The sequence below is a fragment of the Pipistrellus hanaki genome (genome assembly GCF_964339955.1).
Source record: "Pipistrellus hanaki genome assembly, chromosome: 3".
NCBI classification, from domain to species: Eukaryota; Metazoa; Chordata; class Mammalia; order Chiroptera; family Vespertilionidae; genus Pipistrellus; species Pipistrellus hanaki.
This window is the reverse complement of record NC_140505.1, coordinates 84,487,584-84,505,017: the sequence shown is the minus strand read 5'-3', so window position 1 is coordinate 84,505,017 and position 17,434 is coordinate 84,487,584. Positions and strand designations below refer to the sequence as shown.

Below are 17,434 nucleotides of genomic sequence, written 5' to 3'. Positions count from 1 at the left end.
AGAGCTCTGAAAAAGCATTGAGGTAAACATTATCCAGGAGATCATAAATGCAGAGAACCACAACTCAAAGGACTGTATTAAAATTAGTTTCCCTACCTGCCCTGTTTGGTAATGTCTGGCAAACTGGTTAACCACGCGATAGTCATTTGCAAAGTACTCCATCAGAATAGAAGGAACCTCGGCAAAATCAGTAGGGCACCTGGTTCCTGAAATGGGGGGAAAATAAAGTTGGCAAGAATCAAATCAACATATTTATCTTCCTTTTTATGTATTCTTTTAAAATATTCATTTGTACTTCTGATGAACTATGACAAGCTTTAATCGATTACTTCAATGTTTTATTTCTATAAAATTATTGCACATATTTGCAGAAATGTTTATAATAATCCTGTATATTTTCTGTATATCAAATGTAGAGTAAAACAAAATATTTGCACAGCTGGATAAAACACTTTGTAAATGTAAAGCAGTGATTCAAACCCTCTACAAATAAGCCTGTGTTCAGCTATGCTGGGATATACTAACACAAATTAAAACATTCTGACTTTAATATAGCATTTGTATTTAACTCACTGAATTCCACCACCAAATACTTTTACCTATCATTTCTTTTAAAAGAGTATTTTATCCATTGATTGCTTCTTGTAACAAAGTCAATCCCAATGCAAAAAAACAACATTTTAAAGTCAAAATTACTTAAAATAGCAAATCCTATAATAATTTTTGGTGACATTTTATTATTCTTTCAGCCCATCTGCAATCTTTTCAAATACAATCAAACCTGGTTTCTCGAAGGAATGTCAGTTTCCCATCTAGAACAATATGTTGGTCAAAGAAAAAATATCTAGGTTGTCAAACCAAACTTTGGTTTTTAACCTTACAACCCTTTCATGCACACACATGAGCAGGACAAAAGGTGTCTCTCACACCACAAACAAAGGAAAGAATGCAAGTCAGTTTACCTCCAAAACTCTCTTAACATCTCAGAAAATTGTGCTGTGAATATTTTCTTGTTTGTGGAATTTTTTTGTTTGTTTGTCTACTTTTATTGCTGGTGAAATGGAGGATTAGCACAATTCTAAAACATAAAGAGGCCACCAAGAGTGCTAATGTTGCTAAGGGTGTGAAAGAAGCAATGACATAGGCAATTAAAAAGGTAGAAAAACTACTATTCATTTGGGTAAAGGAAAAGCAGTTAGCCAGTGACAGCATTTTTGAGACAGTTATAGCAGTGATATATGAACAAGCAAAGATGCTGTATGCTGACACACCCCTGCAACAAGTGCTGAAAGTGATTCTCTTAAGGCTAATAGGGGATGGTTCGATAAATTTAAAAAAATGTTTATTTATAGATTAAACAGTACATTAGACATGTACTGTATATCGGAAAGGTTAAAACAGGAATCATTTGTGGGCCTGAAACAGATTAATTCAATTTACATTATTTCTAATGGGAAAAAATGATTTGGTTTTCAAACAAATTGCTACTTGAACAGTCTTACGGAAGGAATTAAGTTTGAGAACTAAGGTTCCACTCTATCTTCTCTTGCCCCCAAATATTGTGTGTATAAAGTTAGTTAATAAAAGCTGAATATGAACAATTTAGCAGGTGGTCTAGGCATAAGATTTAGAGATGAGACAGCTAAAAGGAAAGTCTATCATCAAATATGACCACAGATCAGCATGAAAAACTGTAATTTTATACAGGCAGAAAGTATAAGGAAAATAAAAAGTAATTTATCATACTTCTTCAACATGCTCTGCTACGTTTTCTAACCAATTTTGGATAAAAAGAGGCAACATTCATTCACTTATTCTGTGCTAGGTCCTAAAGAGATATATACTTATTCATATACACAGAGTCACAAACTTAAATTTCATAAAGAAAAGCACAAAATATAAAATGGTACAAACTCAAAAGATGGACAACTGGGACTTATTCTTTATTCCTTGGTTAACAAGAAATGTTAGCAAGGAAGCAAAAAAATGTAAGAGGACTAGGTTGTACAATTGAAAGGAGACGAGGCAATATGTTGACAAATGACCATGGGGCAAGATTAAATGATGTTTTCCTAAAAAAAAAAAAGCTTTTTCCCCCTATTTATAATAAAATGTTTTTAAAGAAATGTGGCGGAGCTTGAAGATGGCGACCGAACAGATGGACTTGTTCTGACCCCGGTCCCAAAACAGATAGAAGCAACATCTGAGTCGCTCAGGGAATGTTGATTAGCAGTTAAGGGGCAGCGGATCACTCTAGGAAGGTAAGGAAGTGTCCGCTGGACAATTTTTCCTGACCAAGCGGCCAGCACTCCCGACTTCTCCCGGAGCTCCGGGCTCGGCGCAAAGGCGGCGCCACCCTACCAGGAAGGGAGCAGCTTCTCTGAGGCCTGGAAAACCCACAGCCGAGGAGTCCATCGAGCACCTGTGGCGCCCCGATCGGAGCAAGCGCGTGGATTCAAGGAAGCTCTTCAACCACCCACAGAAAGGTCAGAGTTTGCGTGGCTAGGCTGAGAGTTCAGGCTGCGATAGCCCCATTGCTCCCACGAGGCCCCGCCCCCAGAGCGGCCCCAAGCGCCGCGAGGCCCCGCCCCCAGTGCGGCCCTGAGCGCTGTGCCCCGGAGCGCCGCGAGGCCCCACCCCCAGTGCGGCCGCGGCCCCGCCTATATTATAGCCCAGGAGAGCTGCGAGGGCCCGCCCCCAGAGAGAAAGAAGGCCAGAGCAACCAAAGTCTGGGAGGTCAAACCAGTAACACTGACACCTAAGGGCTGAACTACAAACTGCCTTTTTTTTTTTTCTTTTTCTTTTTCTTTTAATTAATCAAAAATAAATGGACACAAATAACTAAGATATAGCCTACCTAAAATTAAGGACTACCTTACAAAACTGAGGTGCAGTGGAAAGCTGGGAACTGCAAGACTCTCTGATCCAAGAACCAGGCATACCAAATACAATAACAGAGGAAGTGATTGAACTCTACTGGACAATTTTATGCTAATGATACTATTCTTTATTTTATTTTCATTTTTTACATTTTTTATTTAATTTTCATTTTTTACATCTTTTACTTCAGAAACGATTTTTTTTCTTTTTTCCTTACTTGATTTTACCTTTTCAATTATTACATTTTTCAATCTCTATCTTCACTATTACTACTGCTATTTTGCAATTTTTTTTTCTTTTTCTTTTCCTCCCCAGTACCATTTTACTTCGTCTTTATTTTACATTGGGAGTAACCTTCATTCTATTTTAATCTCTACTATAGCATCATTCAACCCTATCTCAATTCGACCTTTACCCCATCACTCTCTTACTAAACTTTAACCTTTTAGTCTCCAGTTTATCCTATCCCTTTCCGGCTTTAGTTTTTCCTCTATTCTTTCTGTATACCCCCTGCTAAAGCTCTCACTATACTCATAGACCTAAGTTCCAACCCCTGATACAAGTGTATAAATATCACTCTCTGCACTATATTAACTAGTTAAAAAAAAAAAAAAAAAAAACACAAAAAAAAACGGTTCTACTTTCTATCCTTTTCTCATTGTTTGAGTGAAGGTTGATTATTGTGAATATTTGTGCTTTTCAGTGAAATTGTTATGCTTATTCCAGTGTTGTTATTGTTGCTTTGTATTTTTTTTTAAATCCTCTGTTTTTGTTTGTTTCTTTGACTTCTGTATATCATAACCTTACTTAATAATAGTGGATATTGTATTGTAGTTTGTATTAATCTCCAAGTATTGTTACCGGCATTGGCTGGGCTCAGTGGTTGATCTATGGCGATTTTCTCCACATATATATAGTTTATTTCCCATTTTTTTAGTTTGCTTCTTCTCTCTCTCTCTCTCTCTCTCTCTCTCTCTCTCTCTCTCTCTCTTCTCTCTCTCTCTCTTACTCTCTCTTCTTTTTCTCCCTGTTTTCTAACTTCATTTTGTCATTACTTTATTTCTTCTTTGACTTTTTTTTTTTTTTTTAAATTTTTCTTTATTTTATTTTTACCTTCCTTCCTTCCTTCTCTCCTATACCCTAATTTGCCTATCGCTAGGGGTTACCTTTATTAGAGGTTATTAATATTGTAAATACATTCCTGTTAAGTGCCTCTCGTGTTGTACCTGGTAGTGTTGTATTTTGCACCTATAAATTAACGCAAGAGAAAGAACACCACATAACCAGACATCCTGAAAACAGATACCATGGGAAGACAAAGAAACACCCCACAAATGAAAGAAAAGCAGGCATCACCAGAAAAGGAAGTAAACGAGCCAGAGGCAAGCAGCCTACCAGAGCAAGAGTTCAGAATAATGATTATTGGTTGGCTAAAAAGAATGGAAGAGAAATTTGACAATAACCAAGAAGAAATGAGGAAGAACCATCAGGAATTGAGGAAGAACCAAGAAGAAATGAAAAATGACATCGCTACCATGAAGAACTCAATAGAAAGCATCAAGAGTAGACTAGATGAAGCGGAAGACCGCATCAGTGAGCTAGAAGACAAGATGGAAAAAATTACCCAATTAGAGCAGCTTCTAGAAAAAAAGATTAAAAAGCAGGAGGAGAGCCTACGGGAGCTTTGGGACATTACAAAACAAAATAATATTCGAATAATAGGGGTTCCAGAAGGAAAGGATACTGAGGTAGACGTGGAAAAAGTATTTCAAGAAATAATGACAGAAAACTTTCCTGAGATAGAGAAGAAAAAACCCACACAAATCCAAGATGCTCGCAGAGTCCCAAGCAAAATGAATCCCAGAAGACAGACGCCAAGGCACATTATAATTAAAGTGGCAAACAACAACGACAAAGTAAGAATCTTAAAAGCAGCCAGAGAGAGACAGAAAGTTACTTACAAAGGAACCCCCATCAGACTAGCAACTGATTTCTCAACAGAAACATATCAGGCCAGAAGGGAATGGGATGAAATATACAATACAAAGTCATGCAAAGGAAGGGTTTGAATCCAAGAATACTGTACCCAGCAAGACTATCAATCAAAATTGAAGGGGAAATCAGGAGCTTCACAGACAAAAAAAGACTGAAGGAATTTATCTCCACCAAACCAGCAATGCAAGAAATGCTAAAGGGTCTACTGTAAAAATAAAGAAATAGGAATTGAAGAAGGAACATGGGTATAGAATAAAAATGCCATCAAATGAGTACCTATCAATAATAACCTTAAATGTAAATGGATTAAATGCTCCAATCAAAAGACATAGGGTGTCAGATTGGATAAGAAAACAAGACCCTTACATCTGTTGCCTACAAGAAACCCACCTCAGAAAAAAAGATGCACACAGACTGAGGGTGAAGGGATGGAAAAAAGTTTTCCAGGCAAATGGAAAGGAAAGAAAAGCTGGGGTAGCAATACTTATATCTGACAAATTAGATCTCAGAGTGAAGGACATAACAAGAGATAATGAAGGCCACTTCATAATACTAAAGGGTACAATCCAACAAGAAGAAATAACCCTGGCAAATATATATGCACCCAATACAGGAGCACCCAAATACATAAAAAAACTGCTGGAGGACATTAAGGGAGAGATTAATAGCAATACAATCATAGTAGGAGATTTTAATACCCCACTGTCACCCTTCGACAAATCATCTAAACAAAAAATCAGCAAAGAAATATCAATCCTAAACGACTCACTAGACCAGATGGAATTAATTGACATCTTTAGAACATTCCACCCCAAAGCCACAGAATATACATTCTTCTCAAGTGCACATGGGACATTCTCAAAGATAGACCACATTTTGGGACATAGGCAAAGTCTCTTCAAATTCAAGAAGATAGAAATCATATCAAGCATCTTCTCAGACCATAGTGGCATAAAACTGGAAATTAATTACAATAAAAATAATCCAAAGAAATCAAATACATGGAGACTAAACAACATGCTATTAAACAAGGACTGGGTTACCAGAGAAATCAAGGAAGAAATTAAAAACATCCTGGCAACAAATGACAATGAAAACACAACAATCCAAAATCTATGGGACACAGCAAAAGCAGTTTTGAGAGGGAAGTTCATATCCTTACAAGCCTATTGCAAAAAACTAGAAAAAATGGTAACAGATGAACTAACTCTACAACTCAAAGAGTTAGAAAAAGAGCAACAAGAAAAGCCCAGTGTAAGCAGAAGGAAGGAAATAACAAAAATCAGAGCACAGATAAATGACATAGAGACCAAAGAAACAATACATAAGATCAACAAAACCAAGAGCTGGTTCTTCGAAAGGATAAACAAGATTGATGGACCTCTAGCCAGGCTAACCAAGAAACAAAGAGAGAGGACCCAAATAAACAAAATCAGAAATGAAAGAGGTGAAATAACAACAGACCCCACCGAAATACAACAGATTGTTACAAAATACTACGAACAACTCTATTCCAACAAACTAAACAACCTGGAGGAAATGGACATATTCCTAGAAAAATACAAACTGCCAAAACTCAATCAGGAAGAATCTAAAAATCTCAATAGACCAGTGACGTGGGAAGAAATTGAAACCGTCATCAAAAAGCTTCCAGCAAACAAAAGCCCAGGGCCAGATGGCTTCACAGGAGAGTTTTACCAAACATTCAAGGAAGAACTAAAACCTATCCTCCTCAGACTATTCCAAAAAATCCAAGAGGAAGGAACACTTCCGAACTCCTTCTATGAAGCCAACATCACCCTAATACCAAAACCAGATAAAGACAACTCAATGAAAGAGAATTACAGGCCAATATCCCTCATGAACATAGATGCCAAAATCCTCAACAAAATTCTAGCAAATCGACTCCAGAAGAACATCACAAAGATCATACACCATGACCAAGTAGGATTTATTCCAGGAATGCAAGGATGGTACAATATCCGCAAATCAATAAACGTGATACATCACATAAACAAATTGAAAGATAAAAATCATATAGTCATATCAATTGACGCAGAAAAAGCATTTGACAAAATCCAACACCCTTTCCTGTTAAAAACTCTTAAAAAGGTGGGAGTACAAGGATCATACCTCAACATAATAAAAGCTATATATGATAAACCCACAGCCAACATTATACTCAATGGGCAAAAACTTAAACCATTCCCTCTAAGAACAGGAACAAGACAGGGATGCCCACTCTCGCCACTCCTGTTTGACATAGTTCTGGAAGTACTAGCCATTGCAATTAGACAAGAGGAGGAAATAAAAGGCATCCAAATTGGAAAAGAAGAAGTAAAGTTATCCTTATTTGCAGATGACATGATATTGTACATAAAAAACCCAAAAGACTCCATTAAAAAACTAATTGACTTAATAAATGAATTTGGCAACGTAGCAGGATATAAAATTAATGCCAAGAAATCCATGGCATTTCTATACACCAACAGTGAAACTACAGAAACAGAGGCTAAAAAAGCAATTCCATTCACCATCGCACCAAAAAAATTAAGATACCTAGGAATAAATTTAACTAAAGAAATAAAGGACCTATTTGCGGAAAACTACACGACACTGAAAAAAGAGATAGAGGAAGATGTAAGGAGATGGAAGAACATACCATGTTCATGGATTGGTAGAATCAACATCATCAAAATGTCCATACTTCCTAAAGCAATCTATAGGTTCAATGCACTCCCCATTAAAATACCAACGACATATTTCACTGACCTAGAAAGAACTCTCCAAAAGTTCATTTGGAACAATAAAAGACCCCGAATAGCCACAGCAATTCTGAGAAAGAAGAGTAAAGTAGGAGGGATCTCAATACCAGACTTCAAACTATACTACAAAGCCACTGTTCTCAAAACAGCCTGGTACTGGCACAAGAACAGACAAATAGATCAATGGAATAGAATTGAGAACCCAGATATCAACCCAAATCACTATGCTCAATTAATATTTGACAAAGGAGGCACGAATATACAATGGAGTCAAGACAGTCTCTTCAATAAATGGTGTTGGGAAAATTGGACAGACACATGCAAAAGATTGAAACTAGATCACCAACTTACACCATTCACAAGGATAAACTCAAAATGGTTACAGGACTTAAACATCAGACGGGAAACCATAAAAATACTAGAAGCATCCACAGGTAGCAAAATCTCAGACGTATGCCAAAATAACTTCTTCACTGATACTGCCCCTAGGGCAATGGAAGCTAAAGAGAAAATAAACAAATGGGACTACTTCAAAATAAAAAGCTTTTTTACAGCAAAAGAAACCATCAATAAAACAACAAGAAAGCCCACGGTGTGGGAGATCATATTTGCAAATATTACCACTGATAAAGGTTTAATCTCCAACATTTACAGACAGCTTATACAACTAAATAAAAGGAAGATGAATGATCCAATTAAAAAATGGGCAATGGACCTAAACAGAATATTTTCAAAAGAAGACAGAAGGAAGGCCAAAAGGCACATGAAAACATGCTCAAAGTCACTAATTATCCGAGAGGTGCAAATCAAAACAACAATGCGGTACCATCTCACACCTGTCAGAATGGCCAACATCAACAAATCAACAAACGACAAGTGTTGGCGAGGTTGCGGAGAAAAAGGAACCCTCGTGCACTGCTGGTGGGAATGCAGACTGGTGCAACCACTGTGGAGAACAGTGTGGAGTTTCCTCAAAAAACTGAAAATGGAACTCCCATTTGACCCAGTAATCCCACTTCTAGGAATATATCCCAAGAAACTAGAAACACCAATCAGAAAGGATATATGCACCCCTATGTTCATAGCAGCACAATCTACAATAGCCAGAATTTGGAAACAGCCTAGGTGCCCGTCAGCAGATGATTGGATCCAAAAACTATGGTACATCTACACAATGGAATACTATGCTGCCATAAAGAAGAAGGAATTCTCATCATTTGCAGCAACCTGGATGGAATTGGAGAACATCATGCTGAGTGAAATAAGCCAATCAACGAAAGAGAAACACCACATGACCTCACACATCGGTGGATGATAAAGATCTTTATAAACTGACGAACCAAGAGACAGATATAGAGAAAGTAAAGCAACAGGCAGACTGTCAAATTACAGTGGGGAGGGTAGGGATATCAGGGGGAGATAATAGATCAACCGAAGGACTTGTATAAATGCATATAAGTACAACCAATGGACATAAAACTATGGGGAGGGAGGGGATGTGTGGGAGGGAGGGAGTGGGGCAATAAAAAAAAAATCAAGAAAATATGTAAAAAATAAATAAATAAATAAATTAATTAATTAAAATAAATAAATAAATAAATAAAATGTTTTTAAAGAAATGTATTAAATAAAAGTCCCCTCTTCATGGCTCACCAGTGACATGTTGGTAACGAGTACGTCCCAGCATAGAATGCATTGCATGTCCCATTTCATGAAAAAGGTTTTCCATCATTCCAGGAGTTAATAAAGTTGGTAAATTCCTTGAGGAATGGGGAAGATTCAGCATAAGAACTACAACTGGAAGTTGATAGTCTCCATCTTCCTTTAATCTCCCTCCACGGATTGTAAAATGGCAATCCTTTAAGAATCAGAAAACATAATTTGAAGAAAGTATTAGGTAGTCTAAAAGGTAGAATATTATTAATGTTAAAGAACATAATATTATACCAAAATGTATTCTGAGTTCAAAGTTTAACTTAACTCTATTATTATTCTATTTATTTAGTTATACACACAAATTTTTTCTCAACTCTTTATTTTGTTAAAATTTAAATTTTTAAAAACACCAATATACTGAGCTTATGTTGATTAATTCATTCACTCCAAAAATATGTATTCAGCTGATGCTGTACCATATGTTGAAAATGCTATCATTACAGAGGTTAGATCCATGCATTAAAGCAAACAGGAAATGACAGACATGAAGCTACTATGGGAAGGCACACTATTATTTACTGAGCCCCTTCAGTGAACTAGGAGATACTGTCCATACCAAGTGTCTTTAACACTTGAAATTGATAAGCTCTAAAATTGCAAAAAGCAAGGGTTCTGAAGTAAATTTTCTATAACAAGCTGAGATTCACTAACATTTTATCACTGCTCTTCACAATAACCCTATGAGGCAAGAATCTCACCTTTCAGATAAGAAAACTGAAACTGAGTCTTGGAAATGTTATGGTTTGCTGCATCTAAGAACTGAACCCAAATGGACTATTAGGAGCCAGAGTTCTTAATCACTAACATAGACTCTCTACCAGCCATTCTAGCACAGAGGAATGAACACAGGAATCAGTGTCTGATGACCTAAATTATGGTCCCACCTTCCTCACCTACCAGCCAAATCATCTTGGAAATTGGTTTGCCTTTACGAGCTTCATCTCTGCCTTGTCAAATCCCAGAGTAATTGCCCAGATTTCATAAGCTCACATCTATTAAAATGCTTTGAAATTATGAATCACTATTTAAATATAAGGTACCATTATTTCTATTATAACTTACTAGAGGCCCCTGCACAAAATTCGTGCAAGGGGCTTGGCCCTCACAGCCACGGTGGCTTGTCTCAGCCCTCGCAACCCCAGCTTCGTCTAGAAGGTCTTCCAGAAGGACATTCAGAAGGATGTCCGGAATGTCGTTTACCTGGCCAGTCTAATTGGCATATTATGCTTTTATTATTATAGATAACCTGAACTCTTAACATTTCCCATCAAATTACCTAAAACTGTTGAAGATGATTGGTATTCCGGTACACAGTTAAGAAAAGGAATGAACCTCAAATATTTCACAAAAGAAGTGAATTGGTAGTGGATAAGGTTTCCATATAAAGATACATCAGTTCCCCCTTACCTGCAGTTTCACTTTCCATTTCTGTTATTATCTGATAACCATGGTCCAAATATAATAAATGAAAAATTCCAGAAAAAAACCATTCATAAGTTTTAAACTGCATGCTATACTGAGTAACATGAAGTAATTGTTCACTGTCCTGCTGCATCCCTCCCAGAATGCGAGCCATTCCTTGGTTGGCATATTCATGCTGTATACACTACCCACATATTAGTCACTTAGTAGTTATCTCATGATCAGATCAGTTATTAGAGTAAGAGAGACTACATTCACTTAGTAGTAAGTTTTATTACAGTATATTATTATAACTGTTCTATTTTATTGTTAGTCATTACAATGAATTAAACTTTATCATAGGTATGTATGTATATATAGCACAAAACATAGTATATGCCAGTTATAGGGTTTGGTACTATATTTGGTTTCAAGCATCCACTGAGGTCTTGAAAAGTATCCTTAATAAATGAGGGGGGACTTCTGTATTTTCTGCAATTTTAAATTTGGTCCATTAACAAGTATGGAAAGTGGTTAAAAGCTAGGGCTATAGTCAGAATGTTTAGATTCAAATTCTAGCACTTCTTGCCGAAACCGGTTTGGCTCAGTGGTAGAGCGTCGGTCTGCGGACTGAAGGGTCCCACGTTCGATTCCTATCAAGGGCATGTACATTGGTTGCGGGCACATCCCCGGTAGGGGGTGTGCAAGAGGCAGCTGGTCAATGTTTCTCTCTCATCAACGTATCTAGCTCTCTATCTCTCTCCCTTCCTCTCTGTAAAAAAATCAATAAAATGTATTTTTTTAAAAATTCTAGCACTTCTAGATATGTGACTCAGGGCAACTAACTTAACCTCTCTGGCCTCAGTTTCCTCATAATATTAGTATCTAGTTAGTTCAAAAGTTAAGGTGAGCATTCAAAAACATTGAAGGGTTCATATAATATCAGCTATCAATATAACTATCATTATTATCATAACACAGATAAAGTGACATATACAGGCATTTCTAATGGTTTTCATAATGGTTATTTTTAAATTCACAGGTAATCTCAAATTAATATATTTAGTAATTATCATAATGCCCTTTAAAAATTAGGGAACTACAAAAAAGATATAAAGTTCATATTAATATAAATTAACTGCTGATCATTTTTAGAGAGACTAGATTATAAATAAAGCATCACCTGATGTGGCTTATCTGCTCGCTGAAAAAAATCACAGTAAATGTACCCCAACAATCCTTCAGATTCATGAACCACAGCCTAGAAAAAAAAGTTAAATTTAGTGGCAAATAAGTTAATCATAAACTCTACAAGTGGAAAACCATCCCCAACACAAGAATCTATACAGGTTGTGGTAAAAGTAGGTTTACAGTTATGAGTACATGAAACAGCTTATTCTTGTATTATTATTTACTAATTATTGTATTATTTTCCACACGAACAACCATACACTTACTTTTGCACCATTTTGTATATAATATAAATCATGCACAGCTATAAATATAGACATTTTATTACTTTCTACATCCCATATTATTTCAAGATAGATTCTATTTTCTCTTCATCTCTCAGATGATTTTGATTTGGGTAATTCTCTCCAGGAGATGAAATCCTCCTTGTCTGGACCATTCAACTGACACCTCTACCAAATACAGCTCCTCAGACTGTTCACAAATCATCAAAAGGAGTTGGAATTAAGTGTTGTCTTTAAAATTTTAGCAGCAAATTATTTTTCCTTCAAATTGTAGAATGTAATGATAATGTTCATACAAATTATAACCCTTGGACACAGAAATAGCAAAATGTAGCCTCTGGCTTCAGTTGATGATCAATAAAATCATTATTTATGATTTTTCCCAAAACTGAACCTAAGAAAGCTCAACCATTAGTCTCCATCCTGCCTTCTTTGTCTTTTTACACTTTGAGGATTCTGCCAAAGAGATCCTAAGTTTTATGCTTTAAAACTTCCTACAAACACATATTAATTCAACAAAGACCTATTAATACCTTCTGGGTGCTAGGAACGCTTCATGGTATTTGGCATAAAGCAATGAACAAAACACAAATAGTCTTGCTCAAGAGGCTCACATCCTGCAGACACTTCTTTGCCCTTTACACTCTGTCCTTTCATTCTTGTTATCAGTTTTATTTTGTTTTTCTATACATCTGTATTTTATCAATCTCTATTATTTTTTGAAGTACATAGAGAAATACTTAGGTAATTAAGTACAGTGATACAAGGTGCTCCCATTCATTCTATCCTTTCAGTTCCTCCACTACATCGATTCCATGTTCACAGAACAAGCCAAGGAATAATGAAATAGCTTTCGTTTCTTGAAATACAGTGATAGAGTACTGTGTGATAGTCAAATAAACAACACGTAAACACCTTAACAACACAAAGTCTTCGTGATAAACATATGGATCAATACATTTTTGAACTCTTATCAGGGAAAATAAAAATATTCACACCTCAAACAAAGGGAGCTTTAAAGGAGACAAATGGATTCTAAGCTTAAAGTATTATCAAAGAAGTCAAATCAAAACATGGGACATAAATTTCTATCTGATGCAAATTAAGCTCCTACAAAATGGGAAGGGGCTGGAAGAAAAGGAAATGTGACCAATGCAATGAATTCAGAAATGAACCTAAAAGGACAATTAGCATGGCAGGAATATAAAAACATATTGACAGATTTTCCTTTAACCACAATTTGTCAATATATAAAGATTCAATCCCCTAACAGATTCCTAATTTTTTTTCCAAATAACTAACTCTGCTGTTATATACTCACATTAATTTTCAGCATCAACTGATTGTATTTTTTTTAAAATATATTTTATTGATTTTTTACAGAGAGGAAGGGAGAGAGAGAGAGAGAGAGCTAGAAATGTCGATAAGAGAGAAACATTGACCAGCTGCCTCCTGCACATCCCCTACCAGGGATGTGCCCTCAACCAACGTACATGCCCTTGACCGGAATCGAACCTGGGACCCTTCAGTCCACAGACCGACGCTCTTCCACTGAGCCAAACCGGTTTCGGCGGCATCAACTAATTTTAGAGAACAATGTTTCTTTCATACAATGGTCATTCAGGTTTTTTGTAAAAAAAGGTGAGATCTGCTCCAGTAGGCAAAACTAACTTAAAGTTAAAAGTGCTATTGATTAAATTTACTCAATTATTAAGTCCAAGAAGCAAATAGCACAACTTTACACAAACTGGGATGCTTACCAGTTTGCGAACATCTTCACACCACACCTCTCCTTTTGCAGGCTGCTCAGCATACAATGAAATTCCCAACAGTTTATTAAATAAAATGTTAAGACCTTCCATGCATGCTCCAAGGGAGAAAAATGGGCAATATAAACTGGGCTCAATATTATACCTAAGAGAAAGAAAAAAAAGTTCAAAAGTATTTTGTTTAATTCAATTTCATAAAGTAAATTCAAAGAGTTTTTCATTTAAAATTTATAATCCTACAAGCTATTTAAAAAAGATTAAAACATAAAGGTATATTTCTAATTTTTGAGGGAATTTCAGACTCTGCTTTCTTCAGAAGAAAAGTAGTCTAATTATTACTACTAGTAATACTAGTAATACTAGTAGACATAACATTCCTTAATCTTCATCCCTTTCAGGTTTAGTCTTTTACTGATTCAGTTAAGCAGTCTGTCTATCTCAATCAACCACACCACACACATTTTTTATTTTATACACATACTTATATACAAAATCTGACCAGTTCAAGCCATAACAGTAAAACTCACTTTATGAAATGTGTTACAATATAAAAATTGTGACTTAAATCATATAAATATTAAACAAATATAAATTCTGAGACACATGAAGTGAACTTAGAGTCCAGAGTGCTAACCATTACACGATAGAACCAACTACATAAAGTGAACTTAAAGTTCACACCTGGTAAAATATTTATTAATGAAAAAATATCTTTAATAGAAACTATTACATATTAATTTATCTGTTTTGTAGTTATATTTCTTAAATAAAGAACAGCATACTAGCAAAGCTAATTATTCCTCCTCTAAAATCAACTTTTTAATGAACTATTCCAATATAAACCAAAGGACATCCAGAACATGGGATATAAATATTCATTTTAGAGTCATTAAGTCAGTCTAAACTTTATAACCACTACCAGAAATAATAGCTCTAGAATAATAATCAAGTACAGGCAGTCCTCGGATTATGTGGGACTGAACTTATGTCGTTTAGTGGTTACATGGCCATCTCCCATTTATTTATATAAAAAAAAGTAATTTCGAAGTATGTACATATGTGCTTTATGTTTTTTATTATTTATTTACCACAAGTAAAGGTCAGAATTTCTTTAAATTTTTTTTTATTGTTTCACTTCATTTCTGCTGTGTATGTGCTCCATGTGAGTGACGTAGGAGCTTATGTAGGTGGGTTCCGACTTACGGCAAAAATCGCGTTACATAACGGAACTCCAACTTAACCCAAGGACTGCCTGTACTTATTTTATCCCACATTTTAGGCTTAACAAAATGTATATATACAAATAAAATATATACAAACCTAGGCTTATTACTAAACTAGAGGCCCGGTACAAGAAATTTGTGTGCGGTGGGGGAGGAAAGGGGGAGGAGGGGAGAGTGTCCCTCAGCCTGGCATGCATCATCTCCAATCTGGGACCCCTCAGGGAATGTCTGACTGCTGGTCAGAATAGGGTCTAAACCGGCAGTTGGACATCCCTCTCACAATCCAGGATTGCTGGCTCCCACCTGCTCACCTGACTGCCTGCTTGATTGTCCCTAACTGCTTTAGTCTGCCAGCCTGATCGCCCCCTAACTTCTCTCCTGCCAGCCTGACTGATGCCTAACTGATCGTCCCCAACTGCCCTCCCCTGCTGACCTGATCTCGCGCCCCTCAACTACCCTCCACTGCTGGCCTGATCTCACCCCAACTGCCCTCTACTGCTGGCCTGATCTCACCCCCAACCGTCCTCCCCTGCTGGCCTGGTCACCCCCAACTGTCCTCCCCTGCTGGCCTGATCTCACCCCCAACTGCCCTCCACTGCTGGCCTGGTCACCCCCAACTGCCCTCTACTGCTGGCCTGATCTCACCCCCAACCGTCCTCCCCTGCTGGCCTGGTCACCCCCAACTGCCCTCCACTGCTGGCCTGATCTCACCCCCAACTGCCCTCCACTGCTGGCCTGGTCACCCCCAACTGCCCTCCACTGCTGGCCTGATCTCACCCCAACTGCCCTCTACTGCTGGCCTGATCTCACCCCCAACCGTCCTCCCCTGCTGGCCTGGTCACCCCCAACTGTCCTCCCCTGCTGGCCTGATCTCACCCCCAACTGCCCTCCACTGCTGGCCTGATCTCACCCCAACTGCCCTCTACTGCTGGCCTGATCTCACCCCCAACTGTCCTCCCCTGCTGGCCTGGTCACCCCCAACTGTCCTCCCCTGCTGGCCTGGTCACCCCCAACTGTCGTCCCCTGCTGGCCTGGTCACCCCCAACTGCCCTCCACTGCTGGCCTGATCTCACCCCCAACTGTCCTCCCCTGCTGGCCTGATCTCACCCCCAACTGCCCTCCCCTGCCGGCCTGGTCTTGCCCCTAACTGCTCTCCTCTGCCAGCCTGTTCTCACCCCTAACAGCCTCTACCTTGGCCCCACCACCTTGGCTTTGTCTGGAAAGAAGTCAGATGTCTGGAAGATGGCCATTTAACCCAGTGTAATTAGCATATTACCCTTTTATTAGTATAGATGGGATGATTGGATTTAGTGAATGAGCATAAAATGCACCACAAATAAGATGTGGGCTATAGAGATTCACAAATTTACAACTTAGTTTCTGATCAAGCCTATCTAATAAAAGAGTAATATGCAAATTAACCATCACTCTGCTACATCAACAAGCCACCCCCCCCCAGCCAATCAGGAGCAAGTATGCAAATTAACCCAACCAAAATGGCTACAGCCACAGACTGAGCAAGAGGCTTGGGTTTCCCTGACAACAGAGGAAGCCAAGCTTTCCACACACTCTGGTGGGCCCAGGCCTCCACTCAAGGCTACAAAGTTTCAATTATAGAACATAAATAAATCCCAACAAAAAATGGCACATCCACAGAGCTAGAGAGAGCAGGAGGCTTGAGTTGCCCCCAGCAATGGAGAAAGCCAAGCTTTCTGCACACCCTGGTGGGACCAGGCCTCCACTCAAGGCTACAAAGTTTTATTATAGAAGATAAATAAATCCCATATATCAGGTCCTCCGTTTGGGTCGCTGGAGGGCGTGGCCAGCCTGCAAACCACCACAAGCACCTCACCCAGGCCACGCCACACCCAAGGGGACCCATAGCCTGATCCGGGACACCCTTCAGGACAAAACAGCTGGCCCACATCCCCACCTGTGCACCAGGCCTCTATCCTATCTAATAAAAGAGTAATAAGCAAATTGACTGTTACTCCAACACATAAGATGGCTGCCCCTATGTGGTTAAAGATCCTGCCCCCATGTGGACAAAGGATGGCCACCACAAGATGGCCATCAGGGGAGGGCAGATGGGAGGGACCAGGCCTGCAAGGGAGGGCAGTTGGAGGCAATCAAGCCTGCAGGAGAGGGCAGTTAGGGGTGACCAGGCCAGCAGAGGAGGAAAGTTGGGGGTGACCGGGCCTGTAGGGAAG

The 17,434-nt window shown here is 38.2% G+C and overlaps 1 protein-coding gene across 3 annotated transcripts in view; it reads right to left on the bottom strand.

Annotated features, from left to right (window-relative positions):
• The window catches only part of MIPEP (mitochondrial intermediate peptidase), a 186,993-nt gene that overhangs the window by 108,006 nt on the left and 61,553 nt on the right, over positions 1-17,434 (bottom strand). For all 3 annotated transcript variants that reach the window (XM_084879363.1, XM_084879364.1, XM_084879365.1), the window contains 4 exons: positions 13,993-14,146; positions 11,941-12,018; positions 9,294-9,498; positions 97-206 (listed from right to left, as the gene is read on the bottom strand). In XM_084879363.1, coding sequence (XP_084735489.1) covers positions 97-206; positions 9,294-9,498; positions 11,941-12,018; positions 13,993-14,146 — 547 coding nt within the window. The remainder of the gene's footprint in view (positions 1-96; positions 207-9,293; positions 9,499-11,940; positions 12,019-13,992; positions 14,147-17,434) is intronic.